This window comes from Spermophilus citellus (assembly GCF_964194105.1).
Source record: "Spermophilus citellus genome assembly, chromosome: 3".
Taxonomy (NCBI): domain Eukaryota; kingdom Metazoa; phylum Chordata; class Mammalia; order Rodentia; family Sciuridae; genus Spermophilus; species Spermophilus citellus.
In genome coordinates this window covers 156,248,727-156,275,292 of record NC_138184.1, presented here as the reverse complement: position 1 = coordinate 156,275,292, position 26,566 = coordinate 156,248,727, and the positions used below count along the sequence as shown (strand labels likewise).

The 26,566-nt window shown below is 32.1% G+C and overlaps 1 protein-coding gene across 1 annotated transcript in view; it reads right to left on the bottom strand.

Annotated features, from left to right (window-relative positions):
* DGKB (diacylglycerol kinase beta) overlaps window positions 1-26,566 on the bottom strand; it is a 680,640-nt gene that overhangs the window by 507,801 nt on the left and 146,273 nt on the right. The window contains exons 3-5 of the mRNA XM_081286832.1: window positions 25,626-25,702; window positions 21,985-22,005; window positions 10,050-10,203 (exon numbers count right to left, since the gene is read on the bottom strand). Coding sequence (XP_081142958.1) covers window positions 10,050-10,203; window positions 21,985-22,005; window positions 25,626-25,702 — 252 coding nt within the window. The remainder of the gene's footprint in view (window positions 1-10,049; window positions 10,204-21,984; window positions 22,006-25,625; window positions 25,703-26,566) is intronic.

The window sequence follows — 26,566 nt, the reverse complement described above, 5'->3', positions numbered from 1 at the left end:
ATGATAATTTGTACTCATAAAAATAAGGTGCATGATAATTGGTTAACTGCTTTCATAATACAGCATTGAATATAAGTAATCAGAAAATGTGAGGACCACATGATTCTCTGTTTTTCTTCCCTATATTGAGTAGGAGCCTACACATATACACTTATCCTCAGATTTGAAGGATCATACTCCTGTACTAAAATTGGTTTTTTTTTTTTTGGAGGAAAATATTTTCCTTTTTATATTCATGACATTTTCTTAAAAGTCCTAGCATACATTTAATTGTGTCATAGTTTTACATTAAAAAAATATAAAACAAATAGTCATCTATCTAAAGAATAATTTGAAGAACTAAGTAACTCTCTGAATAACCTAATTGTAGTCAAATTCCAGAAGGAAACTATATACTTTTTTGTTATGACTTATGGTCGTGTGCATCAAAGCATAAACTGTCAATGACCTTTTTCATGAATACTTGGTAACAAAAATTTATAGAACTGGACCTTATTAATATTCTAAGACTTTTTATTTTTAGTGAAGCTTTAGCCTTATAGTAAATGTGAGGAAGATACAGATATTTCTCTTTCACTTCCCACACATGCAGCCTCTCCTTCACTATTGACATCCCTTCAGAGTGGTACCTTTCTAGCAACTGAAGAATCCATACTGATGCTTAATTCCACAGTCTTCCCTAGTTCACTATTTGTGTTTTACCTTCTATGAGTTTAAACAAATGTGTTGCCACCATAGCCTCAAACAGAGAGATTTAACTGCACTATAAATCTGTGTTCTGCCCATTCACTTCCCAACTTCAACGTCTAACAAAGCACTGATCTTTTTTATTTTCTCCTTAGTTTAGCCTATTTCAGAATATTATATAGTTGGAATTATACAGCACATAGCCTTTCTAGATTGGCTTTTATCACTTAGTAATATGCAAATAAGTGTCCTCTATGATGTTTTATGAGACGATGGTTCATTTCTTTTTAGCACTTACATTCCATTGTCTGGATATACCACAGTTTTTCCCTTCACTGACTTTATTAAATTTTGGGGTGATTAATGAAAAAGCCCAGAGGTTTGTTCTTGCTCCCAATACTCTCTTCAAGATCAACCCACTTTCTCTTAGGTAATGACAACGTTTCTTCATGTTTTCATTTCATTTACTGAAAGCAGGCTTTGGGGTTTACACCCTAATTAACCCTTCACCTTTTCCATTTCCATAAGTCTAGCTGACATGTCTCCACTATTTGTTTTCCCCTGCTACAGTTCATTACTTCTTAAGCACTTTGTGTAAATTATCATGAAGAAGCGTAGGAAACAACACATAAGAGATTGCAAGCCTACTTTCTTGACTACAGCTCCTCAGTGAGATGATAAGCAGCATCATTTATTACTTCCTAGCAGCAATAGCCTGTGATGAAGAGACTCAAAATCTTTTTAATTAATTTTTTATTTCTTTCATTTTTCTTTTTTTCTCTTTCTTTACCCTTCCATCTTTCTTTCTTTTTTTTTTCCCCCTTCCATTCTAGGGTTCAAACTCAGCACCTCACCTGTCCTAGGCAAGCACTCCACTACTTAGCAGCATCCCTAGCCAAAGAGGGTCAAAATTCTACTTCCCATTAAAAAAGACTATTTACCTCTTCCAAAATTGGTGAAATTCTCACTTCAGAATTGAAAGATAACAGGAAGTTAAGCAAAACAAAAGGTGTGTTTTTTTTTTTTTGCCTCATATGTAGCTCTGAAGATCACGTGATTCATAGATACTCAATTTCTGGTTTTCTCACCTGCCCCAGGTCATACTATTTTAAATATTTCATCACAAAAGTGAAGCAAGAGCAAACCCAGAACACATGACCCAAACATCTACGTATGTATATATACTCATCATGAAGTAAAGTACACAATAAAAGTGAAAAATAAACATTGTAATTACAGTGAGTTTTACCAAGAATAATTATTTTGTACTTAGCACCTTTCTGTGTTTTTAAAATGATTTAGTGCACACATACAGACATACACATACACGGAGAACATTCTTCTCAATATTTTCATTATAAAGTAGCATTAATAATGTTGAATATTGCATACTATTATCATTTCCTTCAAGCACATGGTTTTCATTCCACTCCAATCTAGACATTTTTCTTGAAATAATAAGCTAAAAAGTTTTGTTCTAATATATATCTTTAATTCTGATCTTAAAGTTTAGTTATTAGCAAACGAGTTTTTAATACATGTTAAATTGGTACCTCTGATGCACTTTGTCTTATTTTCAAACAATTTTATTTCAGATAATGAAAAGGTGGCATTATCTTGTTTCCTGTCATCCTTTATAATGAAATATGCAAAATTCATGCAATTAATTACATTTATAAACTTAAGAAAATAAAACACTAGCAACTTAGCTTTTCCATTTTTATTCTTTTTCAATATTCAGAAGTTTTTTAGTCTTAAAAAGCAATTTATCACATAGTACTGTGGTATAGTTATATTTCCAATATCCACATTAAAAGTCAGGTTGATCAGCATAATCAAGAATAGAAACATTTGACAGAGTACTGCCGTATATTTTATGATCCTTACACTTAATCTCTTAACCTTCCAAATATACTTGTCTAAGGATAGTATTATAATTATTTTGTATTCGTTATGCTTACATAAACTGGCAGAAAAATTAAATACACCAGATTACAAATCAATAAGGAATGTAAAATAGTCATTCCTCAAAATGTGAGTACAGTCTGTGGGATGTAATCCCTGATGTAAGACTGGGGCCAGACATATCTGCCTGAGAATGTAAGCATACTCTTAGATTCATCTATCTGGAGATTGGCATAAAATCTGAATAAAGCAATTATATATAGCTGACTTGAAGAAGAGCAGGAGTTAGGGGGTAATGTTCTAGAAGCATTGGATAAGTATATAATATATAAAAATCATAATACATGTATTCCCACTTTATACTTAAGAAAACAGGGGCAAACTTGTATTGCAAAGGTACAATTCTAAAGGCAGTCTGAATTGAGGCTTTATAATTTAAGGTTGATTCTGTGAGGCTAGAGAGGGAAAAAATAAATCTGTCTCTGCTCCTCAATAAATGACTTCTGCCTTAAGAGAGGTACCTTGATAATATATATAGTATACATATAATATATATATATATATATATATATATATATATATATATATATATCTCCCACATATGAACATGCACGTATCCCCAAGACAATCTATACAAGCATAATAATTTCTTCTTATTACAATTAATTAAGCCTCTTGGTAAGAACATTCAATAAGGTAATTTGCAGAAAAAACTTTTCCCATAGTTTCAAGTACCTGATTTTCATTGCACAGTTTTTAATTCCTAACTTCCTATGGACAAAAAAGAATTGCAAGTTTTTTTCTTTGTAAAATAAGTACTGTGGCATAACTCCTTGGTATCATAGAAAACATGAAATGAACTAAATTCTACTATTGATATCACAGCCAATTTATATGCACAGCCCAACATCACAAATCATCAACCATTACCCCATCAGATTGGCAAGGAAGGGCTGGTAACTAAGGAAAGGGTACCTTAACTTATTTTAGAGGTAGATGCTATTTTTCCCTATTTTTAATTATCATCTTCTGCTCCCTTTATCACTTTTAGCCATTTCCCTCTTCCATATCACTGGCAGTATGATTATTTTCTGGCTTATAATCTTGTAATAACTTCGATCTGTGCTGGATACAATTAATAATTTAGCATTATAGTCAAAACCCTTCTCCACATGGCTTGATGGCCATTCTCACCCCTCCTCTTGCTATTCTCTGATCACTTCATCTTCACTAGCCCATGTGGAACTCTCAGTGCTCCTAATCAGTTCTACTTTCCTCCATCTCACACTACATATATTTACTTATTTGCTTGTCTTTCTCTCCCCTCTAGAAATAGGATATAGTTTATACACTGAATATCCCTCAAAGATCCATGTCCTAGGGGCTTGGTTGCCAGAATGGCACTATTGAGTAGAACATTTAAGAGGTGGGGCCTATCAGAAGGTCCCTAGGTTATTGAGGACCCACCTTTGAAGGGGATTATGTGACTCCCTCCTTCCTTTTTCTTTCTTTTGATTCCTTGCTATGAGGGGAGTAGTTTTGTTCTGTAATGTGCTCCCACAATGATGTGCTGTCTTGCCACAGGTCCAAAGCAACAAAGAGATTCAGTTATGTACTAGAACTTCTAACACTGTGATCCAAAGTAAACCATTTTTTTCTTTGTAAATGAATTACTATTTTGTTATAGTGACAAAAAGCTGACTGTGCAGATTACAAATAAATATGGAAAAAAATTCTATTTTTCTCACTGATGAATCCTCAGCGATGTGAACAGTAAGTAGCACATTGTAACTGAACAGTTTTCACCAAATAAATATTAGATGTCTTAAAATTCACAAACTGTCCTTTCATTAGACATGCTTTTAAAAATATAAATAGCAATGTACTTGTTGCTTTGTTTTCTTGGAACTCCCTTTCCACCCTTTTACATCAGTATACAATCTTCCCTGACCACTTCATGTAAAAAAATCCAGATGGGCCCTACCATAGCTCACATCTCTGTTACTGCAGTCTCACTTGAGTATCTCCTTCACTGTGCTCTCTTCATCATCAGTTTACAAGTGAATCACAGCATTTATTTTATGGTAATATAATTGATCACATAATTTTCTGTCTATTCCTGATTGGTTTTAAACAATCTTCAACTTTCCTATAGAATTTCTGGTCATATAATGTGTTTAAATAAATGTATGGTTAGATGCATGAATTAAAGAATGAGTAAAATAAGTAACTAAATGCACAACTGATTAATTAGCTACCTGATCTGATTTAAAGGGTGCTGGGGGAAATATTACCATTCTGTCCTATCAAATAACTAATAAGACCCAACAATTAAAAAAAAAAAAACTTACAATGAGCTGTGGCTAATACCAGATTATAGATTCAACATTTTGGATATTGTGAAACCTTACAGAAATAAGTATTATAGGTATGAGTCAACAAATCATATTCTCTTTTAGTTTCTATAGTTTTTGAGAAACTAACAGTAACCAATAACTGCTGTTAATTGCTGTCCTTTAAGAAAGATAATTTAGCTGAAGGCAATTAATTTCCAGAGTGTCTGTGTAGAATTGGTATTAGTTCCATAGGGACCATACAAAGATGCTATAAGATACATATGCTGCTTCCTTGACATCAGTGCCAGGATTGCTTTCTACTGGCACACTTTGGTTATGCCTATGTCATTGATCATTGAGTTTCTAGCATGGAACCCAGTGTGTGCTATGTAATTAGACTGAAGCTTTAGTAGAGGCTTTAAGGAGGAGTTGGGTTTTTCTTTAGGGATAAGAGAAGAGGATACATAAAGCAAGAAAGCACGGAGTCCTAAGAAAGTACAGAAACTTCAAGTCATAGCAAACAGTAGGCATGAAATGTATAGGACTGTGGGAAAACTCAGTAACCTGCATAGTGTTGTGCTTCAGGCTATGGATCTAAATATTATCGTCTTCCTAACTAACACAGTTTACACTGGCAACATGCCTGGGACTTGGAGCCTCACTAAGGAAGCTTCATAACGGGTATTTCAAAAGGTGAGGGTGACCAAGATTCCATGTATTCCTGTCTCCTGCACCCAGTTCCTTCACATACTCAATTTGTTTTTAGAATCAGGGATTTATGTTTGATTGAAAACCACCTTTAATATAAAAGCCCTACAATAATTGATGGTAAGACCTGAAATTTGTAAACCCAAAAGTAATATAATCAGGTTTCTGATAGAACATTTGGAGATGCAAATTCAAGTTGGGAGCCACACTAATTGAGAGTCTATGACATAAAAAAAATGATGAATCAAATTATGATTGGGAAGAAGTGGTCATCATGACTAATACAGAGTATTCCGTGATGAGGAATGAAACCCTGAACAGTTGGGAACATCCAATATTTAGTGCTAGGAAATTGATAGATTTGGGGTGCCACTCACCAAGAGAGAAGGTACAAATAGAAGAAGTTTTGAGTAGAATATAATTAGTTTACTTTCAGACATAGTTTTAAAATATCTTATGGAACACCCAGAGGATGAACTACATGTGGATATACTTTATGAACTAAAGAAACAGTTTTCAGTTTTATAGGGAGTAATTGAAGAATTTTATATTTGACTTTAGCTATGTTTAAGTGATGTGAACAAATGTCATTGTGTTGAGATTGTGGGGATACATTTAAATGAGCTTAAGGAAGCTTGGAAAGTTCTATAAATGTTTCTAGTGGATAGTATCAATAATAGGCAATTTTATAAAATATTTATTTTAAAGCTTAAGAAGTTTTAAGGTCATATAAACACCAGGTATTAGGAGTTCATAGTGTCAGCAATCTCTATATTTGTGAAAGTCATCTCAGGTCATACACTATTAAAGTAGAAGTGATAAAAATATGAGCTCAGAATATCAATTTATATTTGGGAGGTTGGGAGGTACTTATAGAAAATGCAGAATTCTAACTCAATGAAAAAATGTTTATAAAGTGATTGACTCTAAGGATGAAAGTAAGAAGAGTAGTTCCTCATTGAATTGGCAGAAAAGTGGACGATTAGGGACCTGGCATTTATAAGAAGAGGCAGAAGACGCATGAGACTTCTGAAGATATTTTATATTATGAATATTTTCAAAAAATCCAAATTCCAAAATGGGAAGAGTAGAAGTGATTTTACCTTCATGTAGATAATAAAAGTACCTTATTTTGTAACCAAGTATTTCATAAAACAACTCACCTATATTATGAAATTCCAGATGAATCATTAGGTATTTCAAGTCAAACAAAACACTGCTACACATATGCATATACTTGTGCACAAACCTTATACCTATTTATATTATATTTTTATATTTAAAAAATTTATTTTATGAAAACTAAATGTCTTACTTGCAATATATCTCCTATATTTGACAATTAATCTTTGATGAGAGAAATTTTTTTCTTTTTAATTTTGCATTTTATTGAGGAACTCTTATTTTTCAGCTGACATGCACAGTAATGAATAGCTATCCTATTACTGGTGGTATTGTGGTAATTGAATATGGTGAAATCTAACAGGAAAAACAAAAATTTCATGATGGTACCTTTCTGTTCAAAAGTCACTGTGATTTTTCAACCACAAATACACCTTATCTAGATAATATATTATTAAAATGAAGGTTCTGGGAGCAGAAAGACATTTATGTTTTCAGCTTCTGAGTCAAGAAAACCTTGGCCCTTAAAGATTTCATTGCTGTCTAGTGTTCCTTGTTCTTTGAGATAAACTATCAAAGATATTTCTGAAAAGAAAATAGGGTAGAAATGGTCTTGGAAAGGACACTATGCACTTAATTCTACAATGTGTATGCCAAACTTTGAAAAGAAATGGAAGTTAATGTATCATTGCTGCATGAGGGCATAAGGGTCACACAGCCTTTTTCCTTTCAAGTCCATCTGTGAACAATGAGACTGTCCCAAATGAAGTGCAGCCTAAGGACAAACCCTTCCTTATTTTTTCCCCTTGATTTGGTTTTTACTCCTAGTAAATCAGACATCTTCTATTTATCACTTAATATATGCTGTTAGAAGAAAAGTAAATTTAAGTATAAATAAGTTATTAAAATCTCTTTCTTTTACATCCTATACAGACAACATAAACATGTATAGGATGTAAAAGAAAGAGATTTTAATATTTGTTATATCTAGGTTTACAAAAGGAAATTACCAAGTTGAGAACACCCTCTTCTTTATCAAAATCCAAGTACAGTATTAGTTAATGCAAACTGCAAGGTCAGGTTTGTTATTTTATTCAATTTGAGTTACATGCAATCAATTATAGCATGAAGAGAGAACTGGGAAGTTTTAATTTCTAGGTCAATAAGGAATCATCTCATTTTAAAATGTTTATCCTGGAACATTATTCAACTCTCACAATATAATTTATGGACCAACTATTGAAATTCAGTCTGAGAAAAAACAGCAGGTGTGATTTTTTTTTTAATCCATGATGTAATAGGAATTATTTAAAGAACTAAAAATATATTAGAGGAAAAAATATGGTAAGCATGGTAAGTTGTCATATATCTCATGGGTTACCATATGAAAAGTGTTCACTTGATTTTTAAAAGTTTGTACCAACAGCTGACAGCTCTTAGAAAATTAGGTAACATTCTTAACAGAGAGGGTAGAGTCACCACATAAGGTGTAATAATACCGACAGTTGATCAGATATTCTAGCTTTGTTTAAGGCTCAACCACCTGTTTCTTAATTATATATTTTTAAGTTTTTAATTATTAGTGTAGTAGCTATTAAACTTTTCCTTGTCTCTTATTCAGCACTTCAGTATTTTACTTTGTGATATTAAGGTTCTTGTTCTTCAGATCATTGGCTGCTCTCCTAGGATCCCTGAATTACCTTCAGGGAATTTGGAACATCACAACAATTTTCATAATAATACTAAGATAATGTTTGACTCTCATTCTGTCATGAATGTACAGCAAGGTTCTCAAGAAGCCCTATGGTATATGATATGGCAACAGAAACAAGCTCAGGTAAGATTATCCAATGGTCCTCAGTAAAGATAGGCATTAAAGAGATTAGTAATTATGCAGAATCATGCCACATTTCTCAGTCATTTTGTTTTTTAAAATAGCTATTTTTAATAAAATAGGTTAATTTTGTTAGCATGAAGTGGGTCGATTATTGTTATTTTTAGAATATCTCATCTTCAATACAGTAAATACCAATAGATACCATATACATAAAGAAAAGAAATATGATATGTCAAGATCATTGTAATGTTTTGAGCAACCAATAAAAAAAGAAAATTATTTCTGATCCACAATAATATTTAAGCCTTCAGAAAATCCCTGATATTGAAGAGTGAGAAATATTTCAATGCCTACATTTTTCTGTTGCCAGCTGAACTCCTACTGGGTCTTTAGGGGACACTAGATAGAGAAGGAAGGCAGGAGGAAGGGGAAAGGGCAGGCTCCTGCTTGACAGGCAGCTCTTCATTTCATCCCTACAACACATGGTTCCAGTGGCAGTAGTTTCTATTCTCCAGCTTAATGCCTTGCTATCAAGGGACAGGAGCTTTCTGTTACATGGTCCAACACAGACCACCGTGATGCACCTTCATAAGAGCTCTGAGGTTCAGGGCTACAGACTCCTTCTTGAACTCCTGATCTATGAAAGTCAGCAAGGAAGGACCTGCTCCACAGCAATCTTAGGGCTAGATCTTCCAGGCGATGCTCTCATCTCAGAACTATTTCCCGGATCAAGAGGTCCTTCCTCCATGCCTTTGGGTTTTGAATACTTTAACCTAAGGGCAGCACATGATTCTTACTGTTCTTACTATCTAAACATTGGGTCCCCCCTTTGCTTTTTCAATCCTGCACACCATTAAGACAATTTCTGATTTTGCATTATTTTGTGTAATACAGCGAAATTTCCATTTTCCTAACTGAATGGAGATTGATACTGTTATCAACAAGTATTAATATACTTCTACATCTCCAAAATGCTACCCATAACAAGAGAGCCGACCACCTTTGTTTTAAAATATAATAGTTATCAGAGATATAAATAAAAACCATATTCTGAGCTTACAAATCGAAAATTGTGAAAGTATACTGGTAATTATCATAATTGATTTTAAATATTATAAGTTTTCTAGACATACTGCTTTGAGATTATATTTTTAAATATACAGTTGTCTATATTTGGTCATTTAAAAATAATACTTTTGTAAACTTTATGTCTTAAAATTATTACCTCAACCTGGACTTGCAGGTTGATAGATAATGATGGATTATGTGTTCTCTAATGTTTAATTATTATTTGGAGACATTTTAAATGATTTACACAATCACAGTGTAGATTATAAATCCTGAAAAAAAGACAATTTTAATCAAATTGTCATTTTCCTTTTAATGAGAACTTGATACTAATTTATCTTTTGAAATTTTAACTGAATAGACACTTTTAAAGTAAATAAACTTACCACCTGAAAGGAGAGCAGGCTTACTTTTAACCATTGGGCTAGAATGAGGAAACTTGTTGCTAAATGACATGAAAAGGTGTGCAGTGAAATCATCGGGAAGCTCGGCTTCCAGGAATGTCTTCATGAATAGCTTGAAACCTTCAAAATCTATGGTCTGAAAAACAATTTTTAAACATATATTTTAAGATCCAGCCAAATGTTAAGATTTAGTGCTATCTTCAAAATCATTAGTAGATATTACCTCCAACATTTGTTATATCCAGGTTTACAAAAGGAAAATACCAAGTTGAGAAATAGGTTGGTCAGTCCTACACTAACATTGGCAATGGGATATATGTCTCACCTGTAGTGGAATAAGCAGGAAGAGAAGGAAATTTCCGGTTAGATGCTTCTATTTCCACAGTATCTATATGACCTGAAAAATTTGCTCTCTGAAACTCAATTTTGTCATCTACAAATTGGTGTTCTTATTCCTGTCCCACCAAGTGACAATGATTAGATCAGATGATGTTGTGAACAAGCCAATGCAGAGTCTTACAATCTCAACAGGCACACACAAGGAAAGGAGATCCTTATCTCCTTTTCTTGTTCATAATGGTGACTACTGCTTTTGACAGTTGTCAAAAGTTGCTGACTTGTTCCAACTAAATACTGAGATCACTTGATAAAATAGTGCAAAACTTCATGCACAGACTTTCAAAGAAACATAATTCAAGATCATTACACACCCTTCTTCATTATAGAACCATGTTGATTAGAACTTATTTTAAAGAGCATTATTATGGCACTGAGTGTTGCTGTGTCCACTTGGTGAATGGTGACAGAAGCCACCTTCAACCTCAAGGTAAACAGGAACATTGCTCAAGAGCCATCAGAGAGCTTGCTTTCAGCTTCCAGCAGAGGAGGACAATGGACCAGAGTCTGACTTCTGATGGGGAAACTGGGAACAAGCAGGTGGTACTCTGGAGACAAGGCATGTGAATGGTATTGTATTGCACTTGGCCAAAACCTCTGTGACTGAAGAAATAATGATGGGTATGTTTCCTGAGAAACAGATGTGGATAATGTAGAAGAGAAGGCCTGTGGAATTGTCTTGGGTCTTATTCATTTGAAAGGACTAGAAGATCTACAGAGAAAAGGCTGGAATAAAGCCACATGGGTCAAAAGAAAGAGAATGTAACTGTATATGGGCTTCATAGGGAGCCCTTTCAAGGGCCATTTTTTTCTTACCCTGCTTAATGTACTGAGATAAAACTAAAAATAGGACAAAAACGAAATTTGGCAGGCTGATGCTTTTAATTTTGTTCAAACTCCTGGCAAGTGAGAATAAAATTAATTTTCTAAAGTGTTATTTCAGAATCTTAAAAGTCTATTTTCCTCTATAAAAATATTAGAGGAAGGTGTTGAAATATGATCACCCACCACCTATTATTATCATTATCATTGTGTTATTGTTATAATATTTTGAATAAACCCAAAATGGAATATAACAATCAGGGATATCATTAGATAAAGTAGATTTTTTAAACCTGGATCATGTACTAATTAAGTATCATTTTTGTAACTTAATGTAATCTCAAGCAAAAAAAGTAAAACCAAAACTTCACTTATTAATAGTTCCAAGACTCTGCCTACACCTCAATCTGACATTTTCAGTTTAGTTTAGTTTTGTTTTGCTTATTCATTTTCACAAATAAGACATTTATATTGGTGGCTGTAAAAAGACTTCATTTTCTTTTATATTAAATAAATCTCCACCACCACCACAAAATATTGTGAAATCTGCTAGTAAAGTGAATTACATAACTAAAATCTATGAATAATATAAATATATGAAGAATAGCCTTAGGAAGTAGTTCTTTCAAAGAGCAATTTAACAAAATGAATGCAGTCAACATTTCACAATACAAAGATGAGGCCCACTTCCAGGCCACTCTATTCAACCTAAATTTTGAGAAGGGGCACTTACTCTCACTAATAGCATTCCTTAGAGGTTAACAATTACAGGGGAAAAAAATACATTCAACCAGATGAGTGACCAACATTGGTAGATGATCTTCAACATGTATGATGACCTTTGGGTAATTGAGAGTTGATTTAATTGCAAAGTGATAAGGAAGTTTGTGGAATGAAAATACTCACAGGCATAGTGGTTAAAAGCAAGATTAATCATGGTAGCACTTCCTTTTCTGCCCTGCATCTTCCGTGGTCAGCATTTTGTTTACAACATAACAAGTGACAAGGTCTATGGTATTGGAAGTCAGATTACCTGGGTTAATTATTGGATCCAGTATTGGCTGTGTGACTGTGGAAAATGTATTTAATCTCTCTATGCCTTAATTTCCAAATCTATTAAATGTAAATAATAGTACCTACCTCTTAGGTTATTGGGATAATTAGATTATTTACTATTTTTAAAGAATCATAATGATATCTGGCACACACTAAATATTATAAGTAGTTAAACAAAAATAAACAATATTTGTGAATAGACTCATCAGTATTAATGTTCAAAATTCCAAATAATATTGAAAAATACACTTCAAATTTATATACATTTTTTTCATATGCATTTAATAAGCCATTACATGGTTCACTGTTTTCATTGTTGGTTAGAGAACTAATAATCAAATCTGAACTTCCAGAAGGTGCAAAGGAGTAGAAATTGCCAAAAGTTTTTCTCTGGGTCTCCTTTTAGAATGCAACTATATTTGAAACAGTTATTTCAAGCTTAGAGTTTAGCTTGGTGAAAGAGGAAAACAAAACCCACAAACAAAAACAAAAGCAAAAGAAAGGACTTCAGAATAAAACAATTCTATTTCAGAACCCAATACTTCCAGTTGCCCTGAGTGATATGGAGCAAGGGCAAGAAATTTATTTGCTTTTTTGAAGAAAACACCTGCCAAATCTCAATAGTGTGCTCTTTACTCAGCCTTATGTACCCAAGAAGAATGGTAACTGTGATTTAATGATGAAAACTAGAACAATGTCCCACCAAGAGAGGAAACAAGCTGAAATATCTAGCATTCCTTCCTCCTCTTGAACAATATATTCCTCCTCAGCCCTCTTTTTTTCCCTTTCTTTTCTTTTTTAGTACTCACGAAGTGTTTCTGAGCTTTCCCTAGTATCCTAGCTCTGCCTTGCTCAATAAGCAAAAAATTCAGTTTAGTTTTATTTCTGGCAGCTCTAAGCCTTAATTTCCTCTATATAAATTCATATATGAGATCAGCAGTTCAGGGTTGTTGTCTAAATGTAATAAAAATTGGTGTAAAGTGTTTAACATACCCTCGAGCACATAATATGTAAAATAAGTAAATATTAAAAAGAACAAATAAAAGGAAACACTGTCTTGAGGTTAGATGGATGTTCTTTATTATTTTAACTTGCCTTTTTATTGTTTTTAAAAACTAAAATTCACTGTGTCTTCCCAAATGAAAACCTCAGATTTTCTGTGGCCTTAAATTATTTTCCAATAACTATTCTGTTATTATGCAACATTAATTTAAAAACTGCTTTTAGAAGGCAGGAATTTAAAAATAGATACTTTGCTATTTTTTTTAAAACCTATTACCCTGTAAGCCAAGCTACTCAGGAGTTTGAGGCATGAGGATCACATGTTTGAGGCTAGACTGGGAAATTCAGAGCCTTTCTAAAAATAAAATATAAAAAGAAGTGGGATGGAACTCAGTAGAGCATTCTTGAGTTCAAACCCCATTATCCCCTAGCCTCCACAAAAGAAAGAAAGGGGATAGAAAGGAAAAAGCCTACTATAGAAAAGCAAAGATTTAATATTTCCTTAGTTCTTAGTGACTTCTAAGAGAATGCTGAAAGGGTACTGATGATGTTAATTGTTTCTTCAACTTTTTTTCTGTGTTCTTGGAAGTAGAACTTTCTTTTGCATTTTCTAATATACATGGCTGAAAATGCTGCAAAACCCAAGGTTCATAGCTGGGTAAGAGCTGACTCAGTGTTTCTAATTCATTGAGGAATTGGTTCTTCAATGTTCATCCTGAGAAATCATCCTTTTTCTTTTTTCATTTGTAAAAGATATTTTAATATCTCCTAACATTCTATGTTGTCTAAATTATTAGACATTTTTATATGATTGATGTCTTCATACATTTTTTTATCTTAGTAGAAATTTTCCAAATTTAGGAATCAGAGTTTCTACTCCTGCCTTTACAATTGATTATTTAATATTGTGGCCTTTAAATAGAATGAAATCACTTATAGACATATCAGCAGAAACATTAATGAGAAAAAGTGGATGAGACTTAATTGAGTGTTCAAAAAATCTTATTGAGGGCTGGGGATAAAGCTTAGTTGGTAGAGTGCTTGCCTCGAGTACACAAGGCCCTGGGTTCAATCCCCAGTGCCATAAAAATAAATAAATAAATAAATAAATAAATAAATAAATAAATAAATAAATAAATAAAATAAAGAATCAAATTGAATGTGAGCTCCTACAAATACAGGCACAATCTACTTGAATGTAAGCGCCTACAAATATAGGCATAATGTTTAAAATTTTGAAAACTTTTTTTTTTTTCTTAAGGAGCAGCCACAGACTATTCAGAGAGATAACAGAGAATCTGTGACAAATGCAGACTGAGGGCGCAGCTCAGATGTTGCTGCCAAATTGGCATAAATTCAAACACATTTCTATATGCTTTTCATTATTATAGTTGACCATCTGGATCCTTTGTTTTTAAATCCCCTTTAATACTAAGGAAATAACACTGGTATTCATTTGAATATATTTGAAGTGAATGAAAATAAATGTAATTTTATCATTAATTTCCTCTGGCAGTTTTGGGTTGGGAATTTTCTCATGTTCAGCAAATGATCATTGATCATCCACTCTGTACCAAGCATCTTATAGGTGTTATGAAAAAAGTGTTATTGAAACACACACACAAAAATCCTTCCCATCAGGGAGCTTATCTTCTAATGAAAGGAATAAGAAAACAACAACAAAATGTGTTAGTGGCACCACTGTTGGATGGTATTAACTACTATAGAAACAATAAAGAAAGTAAAGATTTAATATTTGGGGAGATATGGTTGCAGTTTTAAACCAAATAAGCTGTTTCTTGAATAAAGATATAAAGATGATGATGGAGAAAACTTATAGAAAGACAAAACAGTTAATGCAAAGAGCCTGAGCTGTAAGGATATTCCTGTTTTTGTGGAATTGATACAGGATCTATGAGAAGAGTAAGAGACTGGAACAGGAGGGAGGGAGAACTCCAAAAAGAGGAGCCAAGGAAAGGATTTTTGGTGACAAGTGGACTGGGGAAAATCATGTAGAATTTTCAATCATCAAAGGACAGTTACAGTGTTAACATAAAGTCGGAGGAACACACTGGAAGGTTTTTAGCAGAAAACCACAGGATTTGACTCAATTTAACAGAATCCTATGAACATAAAACTCATGTTTATATAAGACAGAAGATAGTCCCTGTAAAGCTTTTTACATTTTTCTAACAAATGCTTTTGTGTTTTAAAAGACATGTAATAATTAATAATAAAATGACTTTTTGAAGTAAACATCTACAACCACAGCCAAGGAAAGACTTCCCCTCATCTATTTATGAGTGCTGATTGTCTGATGTAAGTCTAAATGTATAAGGTACTATGTTAGCTACTGGGCAAAATAACACTGACAAAATGAGTCAGTTAATGATTTAAATTATTAAGGGGTTTTCTTTCATCCTTTCCATTTCAACTTTGCTTTCTAATGTATATCATTAACTAATTATGTTAAATTGAAAATTGATGTGAAGACCATTAAGCCAAAGTATAGATATTAAATATGTAAGATGGCTAATTTTCTGAAATTTCAAGCACATATTTTTGATATTAATATACTTTCAGAAAAAAATTGTATTTTAAAATTTTCCATTTCTTATGGTTATCTTGGATTGTGATTGTATTGTTCCTTACTTTAAATTTCACAGAATTCCTTGATAATTCCCTAAGACTGCCATATAGCAACTTTCTTTGAAAAGAAATAATGAACAGCGTAAAAACCTTCAATATTAATTTTAAAATTTGTCCACCAGAGGTTTATAATCCATAAGACTATACATTGCCTACAATCAATCTTGCCTAAGCCTAGCTTTTATTAAGGATCAGTAAAGAGAAAATGAAAAAATGCATATTTTTAGTAAAAGATCATATATGGCAAAAAAAAGAGCTAATGATGCTCCAAGTTATTTTAGTGATTACAAAATACTCATTATGGATTGGAAGAATTTTAATGAGAATATTTTTAATGTGGTTTCCAGCATGCATTGTAATTTACTCAACTAACATGTGTACTTCAGCTATAATCAATCTCTCTTAACCTGATGAGATGGTGCCTTGTCTATTTTTCAACACTGTCACTAGTACAGGATTATTAACAAAACATACATATAAATACATACACATTTTCTCTTTAAAAAAAATGAAACCCATTAAAGATATCATGAATACCCATATACATGTATAATTCCAATGAATGATGTCAGTTTTTTTTATTATTCCATTAATTGAATGTTTACTTATAAAGAACATTTCCAAAAGTTATACTCTGGGTGGTGACACATGCCAGCAGATTTGCATGTGCAACTCCTCTTCCCTGCTGGACTGTAAGTCCCAATCCTACTCTGTGTCAAAAATTATCATGCCAAATAGGCCAATGCCAAAACAAAACAAAACAAAAAAAAAAAACAAAGGCCTAATGTTCTCTCTGATACGTGAATGCTAACACAAAACAAAGAGTGAAGGGAAGAATAGAAGTAAAGTGTATTAGAGAAAGGGAAAAGGGCAGGGAGTGGGGAGAGGAATAGGAAAGACAGTAGAATGAATTGGACATAACTTTCCTATGTTCATATATGAATACCGCATCATGTACAAATGCAAGAATGAGATCCTAATTAGTGTAAGTTATACTCCATGTATGTGTAATATGTCAAGATATACTCTACTGTCATTCATATCTTAAAAAATAATACATGAAACCCCCACACAGTGATCAACATAGTATCTTTTATACTGTAAGTCCTCATTATTTTTGTGAAGTATAGACAGTAGGATGGCAAAAAATGGTGAAATTACACTAAATTATATCTTCATAGGCAACCTAGCAAGAAATAAACTTGGCTAGGTAAATGATAAAAATTTTGGAAAGCAGAATGAATACAAAAGTTTCTCAGCGGGGATATACTCCTTCACTTCATGAATTTCAAACAACATTACTTCAAAATATAACAGACTATAGCCATATATTTACTACTGTAACAGGATAAAATAAAACAAAACCAGTAAGGACAGTGTGACCAACAGTTTCAAATACATCCTATTTCAAAAATTCTGTTCTTTTGGATCCATCAATGCCCAAATCTTCCAAGATTAGCACTGGGAGAAATATCAAGTTGAGAAAGATAATAAAACCAGGAAACACTCTGTCAACATCTGAAAGTGAGAGATTAAGATTTTACAACTAGGTCAGGGAATTTACTATTTTTAGGACTTGAGAATCTCCTGAATTGAAACATTTTATCAGAAGCTTACAAAGTGGATTTACTAGTTTGACACTCTTGGGTAGAAAAGACCATTCTGAGCATTTCTGTTTCTCTCACAGAACCATATTCAGTATCTAGTACATATTAAACATGCCACAGTCAGTGCATTTGGGATGCGGTACAATAGTTTTGTATATGTTTCAAGTGTTTTTTTCTCTGTATATTTATGTCTCAATGATGGGTGTTTTTATTCTGTTTTCCTTCTCAAAGTCTCCACTCTTTCCTTTTAATCTTTATGGTCAATGATCTCCTCCATTATCCTTAAATGGAAAGATGATATTGGAAATTTGATTAAAATGCCAGTTGCATATAATGGAAACACTAAGTGTGGCAATGCTTCAGGAACTGAGCCAAGTATTTTGTATGCATGCGATAATTTAATAAGTAGATGCTATTATTACTCCTATGAAATACAATTCCAAGTTCAGAAAATTTCTTTAAATAGCCCAACACCCAAAGCTTCTAATTAACACCAAAGACCTAAATATTACTAACTTTAATGCCCATGTTAACAAAACATATACCTAACTACATATACATGTTCTCTTTGAAAAATGAACCCCTCACCTGTAGGTGAACAAGTACAATTTTGTAGAAATATTTTACAATATTCATACATAGTACCTGACATTCTGTAGTTGATTTTTTAAAGTTAGGTGCACTGATCAGTATCAATAAGCCTACCACTTTAGAAGAAGAGCTATTCACACAAAAAAAATGTATAAAAATAAAATGTAATGATATAATACTCTTGTCAGTTTCCCAGTTTTGAAAACAATTGTCACTTTTTCTGCAACCTTTGATTAAAATTGTAACATATTACCTACATCTGAAACATGTTCTAAATCTGTCCCTGACTTTCATTATAATCTGCATTGCCACCTCAGTTGTTTTTACTTTATTGCTTTGGATATCTCATCTTCTTTTCCATTGAAGTCTATTTTATACATCATCTTTGAAGGTATTTTTCTAAGAGAAAATTTTAACTTGTTCATCTTAAAGTTATTAATTATTATTTCCTTTACCTATTTAAAAAAACCTTAAAATTATTAGACATTCTAAGACATTCTACCCAAATAATTAGATTAATTTACCATCAGTGCTCTTCTGCTCAAAAAAACTACTGCTGGTGATTAAAAAAAATCAGAGACAAAAACCCTAAAAATAAACTTCTTGTTTGGCTGGGTACCCTTTGTTCTACTTCTCCTTGGAAAAAAGCAGAGAGGTCACCTCAAGATAAGATACCAGCATCACTGTTTTCTATAATCTGGTATTTAACTCCTATTTAATAAATGTTATTAAACAAATGAAGGACAAATGAATTTATACAGTATCTAAAATTCACACTTAAATTTTGTTCTATTAAACTAAAGAGAGAAACAATTTATTTTCCAAATCCATTTACATTTATTCCATAATCTCACTTTTGAGAAAGTAACTGAATAGAATTGGCTTAATTGTACCTTATGTACTCTAAATAATTATCTACATTTTATTTTTTGTATGATTATTATAGCAGTTTGTGGTAGAAATAAATCAATTTTGATAGCTATCACCTAGCAGTCAAATCATTAATACAAGTTCTCAATGTAGAAAAGATGTAGCAGATGGTTCATTCTCAAATTCTGTTTTCATAAATAGATGATAGTGTTTCTTAATAAACATTGAAGTTTGAGTAAAACTGCAAGAAGCTATTCAAGGTGATTTGTTTAATTATGTTATAACTAATTAAGCTAAGAAATATAGATATAAATAACTTCTCAAATTGTTGAACATGATTTCATTCTATGCTAGAACAATTTTCTGAGTATGGGGCATAAAAAGTCAAGCCCACATATTGAAAGGCGAAGTACTGTAGATTCCATGAATAATCAATAGATGGTCAATATCAGGTTAATAACACAGAATTTCAGTCGGCAGTTTATTTTTCTGTCTTGTAGTTTGCCTTCAAAACTGTGGCTCGTCTGTAGGTTTGATGAGAAGGGGAAAGTCACAAACATGACATTAATGGTAGTAGAAATGCTTGTAGAAAAAGATGTCATTCCTGGTTCAATACAGTTGTGAGAGATGGAGCAAATATCACAGCATGATAGTGCTTACATTGGGACAGCATTCAGGGTTGAGGCCAGCATGGCAGTGGAAGCAAATATTGTGTCATGTCCCCTCCCCACCACATGATAGAAAGAAATAATATACCCGTCATACTTCCTCATGTTTGCACAAAAAAGGTGTCTAAAAAATTAAGGATGCAAAGTTGGTTGGTGTTATAATCTCAGATGTTCTAGCTAAATTTCTCATTTGGTACATGATTCAGAATTTTTGGATAAAATTATGTTGGTCACTAATATGTGACCTATGGTGTCAGTGTCTCTAAATGCTAATGGGACACATACTCTGAGCCACTCATAGAGCTGATTATTTCACATGCACTTTAGAATTAAAACCTTTTAACAATGCAGTTTAGCTGCTACCCTCTGTATTTTATAGGTGAACAAGGCTTCCTAAGGTTGGATTTATACTCAGTTCAGGCAGATTCTTTTTTTTTTTTAAGAGAGAGAGAGAGAGAGAGAATTTTTTAATATTTATTTTTTAGTTCTCGGCGGACACAACATCTTTGTTTGTATGTGGTGCTGAGGATCGAACCCGGACCACATGCATGCCAGGCAAGCGTGCTACCGCTTGAGCCACATCCCAGGCCCCTCCTTATGCTTTCTTTAATGGAAAACATTGGATATGGTTTAGTCATTTTCATTTACAAAAGGATTTCCGTATTATTGTTAATAACAATATCAATGTCAATATCTTTTATAAAGACATTTAAAATATTACACTTGAGCTGGGGGTATAGCTCAGTGGTACAGTATAGTAAAAAACTAAATATTACATTAGTTAGCAGCACTTCAATATGTAGGTTCTAAATTCTCAGCTTTTTTTTATTAAGGGATCACAGCAACTTACTTGTCTGAATGTAAAACATAGACATTAACAGAAACAACAGTGCACACTATCAAGTGCAAAGATGAGGGAAGCCCAGGGAGATTTGAACCCTAACGCAGTCTTAGGCCAAAGACCAACTACTGACAGGAAAACGCCACATGCAGAGAACACTGGTACACCAAAGACACAGGTAGAGCAATAGCACAGGTAACATTCTCATTTTTTTTGTTTGTTTGTTTTTATGGTGCTGGGGATTGAACTCAGGGCCTTGCGCATGCAAGGCAGGTACTCTACCAGCTAAGCTATATCCCCAGCTTGCTTTTCAATATTTTTTAACCTTTTGGTTCCCCTCAGCTTTGCCTGGTCTTTCTATTCTGCAAGAGATTTCTTGGCTACTAAAGAACAGCAAATGGAACAAAGGACAGACAAGGAGAAGAAAAGTAGAAACTCATGCTGTCTAGGACTGGTGTCTAAATCCACCAAGACCACTCTGATATATGATTATATTTTACATGCCCAGGGCATGAAATCACTGTGCATATTGTTACAGAAAGCATCAGAATACTTGAGAACAAAAAACAACTTTTATGTATCCAGTATTGCCCAAGAGAAACAATATTATAGTTTTAGAAAACTCATGCATTTTAGTAAGAAAATATGCCTAAGTTGGTAAAAAATATATCTATATGTGTAAACATGTATGTGTATCCATATATGTATACATGTATCACTATATATTTATATACATGTATCACATATATCTATATGTGTATACATGTATCACTATATAGATAGATAGATAGATAGATAGATAGATAGATAGATAGATAGATAGAATTATCTACATAGAGCACCCAATAATGTGTTGTAATTCTATACATTCAACTGAACTAGTGACCTATAACTTCCCTGGAAGAAAGTAATAGAAACAACAAACTGTTTACCCTTTTTCCCAGGAGGACAAAATTAACAGCTTTGTGAAAGTTATGTTTCACACAGAGAAACAAACATAAAATTGTAGACAAAACAAAACAAAAAGACGGTATCATTTTATTTTGAATGCAATTTTTAAATCTTCCATTTTAAATTAATAAATTGAGACTTTCATTGAATAAGCTAATTTATCAGTCTCACTTGTCTGGGTGATATTAGAAAATTAAATTCCAGAGTATACAAAACTGAAGTCCATACTCTGGATATTTTTTTTAAATTCTATTAAGGTAGCTATTCCTCCATTTAAGACACTGTTTTGAAAAAAAATTCTGTTATACCTGACCTCAATTATAAATTTATGAGTATTATGGCTAATATAATACTATGTAAACCTTATTGATTCAGAAGTATAGTTTAGTGGTATTGGATGAGAAATTCATAGGTCATATCAGAATAAAAGAAGAAAGATTGTAATAGAAAAGAAAATGTCTTACTTGGTTAAGAATGTCTTGTTTCTGTGCATGCAAGGAAAGAAAGAATACATGTGTTAATGTAAGATAATTTATACTCATTATCTCATTTCTCTGATAATTATATTAAAAGTTCACGTTTATAGATTGGTTTTAAAACATATCCTAGGCCTATGGATCTCAAAATATGATTTTTGACAGCATCAGCACCATAAACTGGAAGAGTGATAGAAGTACAAATTCAGCAGCCCCCACCCCAGAAACACCAATTCAGAAACTGGTGGAAGCAGAGAGACAAGTAACATTTCATGTTTTAATAAGCCCCCACATAATTTTGATGTACTCTTGGATTTGAGAGCCATTGACTAGATCAGTATTTGAATAAGCAAACAATTTGAACTGACATGAGACAAATATAATGAATAACACATACAGTATGATGAAAGTCATTGAAAGTGGATAATGAAAACATGAGCTTGCAAAAAATATATTAGATAATGAATACTTATTCTCCATTCTTCATGTTTCCTTTTATTAGCATAACATGCCAATCTTTTCTCCATGCTTCTAAAGATTATATATATTATTTCCATACATTGCCAATTTATTTGAATTTTTTAGATATCAATAGAATAATTTGGAATTGATTTTAAAATCCAAGACCAAAACAAAAAATTATGTGGAATTCTAATGGTTCCACTACTCTCATCAGATCATTTACATGTCCTGACAGTGTTTTATAGAAAATCTTTTTGCTAAGACAAGGTCTCTGCTACAAACTAGTTGTAATCATACTCTTAACTTCATATTATTCATATAAGATTAGGCAAAGACCAATAGGAGCAACCTCTTACCTTGCCAGTCACAGGTCAGCAATAATTATGTGTCTGTGATATGCCACACTTATTATAAAAGCAATAACATCCACTACCTTCCCCTTCCCCTATTCTTCGTACGAATCAGGGCCTTCCTGCTTTCTATGGCTTAGTCAATGGAGGAGGAAATCTTACAAAAGGGTATCAGCCTTAAACTGGGTCTCTGAATAGTAGTTTTAATTGTGGTTGCTGTCATCCATCTAACTAGTTAATCTTTGAAACATCATTTTACTTTTTTAAAAACAATTTATTTTTATTTAAAGGCCTTGCAAACTTATGAAATTAGATATGTCAGTTCTTTTAAAGACCTTTATTCAAAGAATATTTAAGGTCATTGTTTGGATATCTGCTATTGATTTCTTCAAAGGACAAAATTTTCTTTAAAAGAATTAAAAATAAATAATTGTGCATATTAAACATAATATTTCTACTCAGCTAAAATAGGCTTAATAAGTGTATATCTTCTTCAGATCAAGTTTTCATATACAACTTTTATAAATCAGTAATGCAAGCAAATTATAAACTGAGGAATGCATATACTCCTTTAGCAGCTTTATTTTGTATTGGGAGATGCAATTTAAGGGACCTTCTGTTTATTCTCTTCACAAATGTATTTAATATGGATGATATGTCATATCTATTTTAGGAAACAAGGGATTAATTATTTATTCTAAAGTCAGCCTTGATTAATCACTTCTCTTGTATTATTGAGCATCAATAAGAGTCATTCATGCCAAACAACTTTGGTCTCAACTTTGCTCAAGACAGAGTGATGATTTCACCTATGAATTAACAGTAGAAATTCTTTCATACTACTAGAGTAACTTTTCATAAATAAGGACATATTAAAATAACTATGGGCGTTAGTATTTTCATTCTCAATAGAGGACATTCCTAATTATTTCCTATTGGCTTTTATAAAATACATAACTTCTTTCTTAAAAAATCACAATACTTTAAAATTTTCACCTGAAGGAAAAATTTCTATCAATATTCAGATCAAAGAGTGGTTTCACTCTTAATTTAGAATTGCTGTTGGGTCATAATGAGATCCATCTTTTTGTTTATCCACTCTCCATTATTTTAATAATGCATCTCTACAGATCTGTGCTTTTACAGAGAGGTATTACGTTATTGAAGTCTGACATCATATGTGTGTCTAGCAAAGAACCTAGAAATTACCACAATAAATCCAGTATATAGTGAATGATAGTCCTCATGAAATAGATAATATTAGCAAGACTACATCTTGGGAATTGTTTAAATAAGAATTAACTGAGGTAAAAAGTCTATGATAGCTTGCAGCTATCTTTAGGGAGAAAAATAAGTTTTAATCTCTGTATAGAGTAGATAAATATGCATGTTTTCAGGTAATATGGTGATTGTTAATATTAATGACATTTTTCTTTTATAGAAATTTAGTGTAGTTGACATCTCTAATTTCCACACTCTGCTTTCTTGGACTTTGAGATTTTCAATTCTACAAATTAAGCCATTAATATTATTTTTCTCACACTACAGCTTCTAGGAAAATAAATTGTGAGGGAAATGCAGACAAGACATTTGTTTTGTTCCTGATAGAGGAAAACAGGAATAGTTTTAAAATTGCCTTTATTTTCCCCACCTTTTTACCATTAAAGATAATAATTTTATGTTTTAAAAAGAAAGTAAATCTTAGGCTAAATAGATATAAAAATTTATCATACTGTAGAGAGAATAAGCAAACGTGACATGAAAAACAGCTATGAGAAATAATTTATAGGGATTTATAAAACAATAGGAATATTTGAAGGTTAGAATCTAGAGATTAGAGAAGAATACTTAAAATCAAGTTCTAAATATTCCAGAGAAGAATAAGATTGAAAGACAATCAGGGACTGTGTTCTTGTAATCATGGAAATGCAAAAAAAAAAAAAAAATGACAACAAAAGAGATATCACATCTTTGTCTGTAAACAAATCTAGGTAAAATTGTGTTTTGCTAAGAGCAGTCTATTTTTATTCCCATAAAACCCAAATAACACTTGGTGAAGCTACAAATTAACTAATTTTAATACTGACACTCAAAATGTAACACTTCTTAACTAATATTAAAGGAAAGACTTTTTAACAAATGATTAGGAAAGGGAAGGCATTCATTCCAATATGGCATGCAAAAGTAATTGACAGTTAAAAAAGAGGACTTCAGGAATTCAAACCATAATAGTAATAGGTTAAGTACAAGATTCGTGGAAGAAATTACTTTCCTTTAGTATAAGCTGGCTCCTTAAAATGACAAAGTGATTATGTACATCACAATATCTTTGAGGAAATAATTTCCTGAATGGGACAACTCTCATGCCCCACACTAATGCCCATATTGGTTGAAATGTGTAGGTTATAGAGTGAGAATCAAGTACTCTCTCTCCACTATCTGATCTGATTTCTTGACATCTAAAAAAAAAAAAAACTAACACTCTATTTAAATGATCTAACTTTTCAAGCATATAATGTAGAAATACAATATCATTAGTAAATTTTGAATGAAAAACATGCTATATTTATGATACCTTCAGAAAAGCATTTTGTTATGAATATTCTTTTATGTATGGTATATGGTAATGATTTATGGGATGTGATATATACATGTATGTGTATATATGTATACATATACATATATGTGTGTTTATGCACATAAGCATATAATATATATATGCCTACACACTATACATATTTTCAAGAAGTTTTAATGAAGAAATACCCACTTCTAACCATAAATATTAAACTAATATAAAGAAAAAAGAAGTTTTACCCCTTCAGGATTATACTTTGCAAGCACGCCATTACCATGGAATTCTTCAAGAACATCCTTTAATTTCTTTGTAGAATCTACAAAAAATAAACAAAAACACATAAATTGTTTAATATGTCTACTATGGTCACATAGTACAGGTCAGAATAAAAGATACAAAATGTAAATGATCATCAACAGAAATGAATTTAAAAATCATCATGTAAAATGTAAAATTTTTTGAAATGCCATTTATTTGGAAAAAATGACAAAGTAACAAAAAATAACAGAAATAATTATATTCTACCAAGTATATTGCTTAAGAAGAGGCCACTGACTCTATATTATATGAATTAATGAGCAAATAAGTGAATAGGTTATATGTTCTCTTCATTTATTTCCATAGCATAAAATCTAAATAAATGAAATACACAGTTCAAAAAGAAAAAAGAGAACATAGTCATTCCTTGTCAAACTTTACAATTTATATTTTCAAATATCACTGCATTAACTAACAACAACATTTTTAAAGTTTTATATCATATTAGGTGTTGAGATTGACAGCAAAATAGTGTCCTAAACTAAAATAAATACTCTTAGAATTAATATTTTATTATTTTATTAGACTGAATGTACTATTATATATTCAGTGTACTAAAACAATGCTCTCATAGAAATATAATTTTGATTAAGCATCTCAGATATATAGTGCATTTAAGTTAGTTAGAAACAGTAGATAACAAGTATAAGTCATCTAAATATTTAATCAAGTTTAAATAATAGTGAATGAATAATCTTGAAATAAAGTGTAGGAATTATGTAGATTCATTTACAGAAGGTGGCAGGAGTAATTGTATCCTAGCAGTTGAATATAATTCTTTCTGACTTTGCCTAAACTAAGTATTTTTTTTTTTGGTAGTGTGCATTAAACTTGGGGGAACTTGACCACAGAGCCACATCTC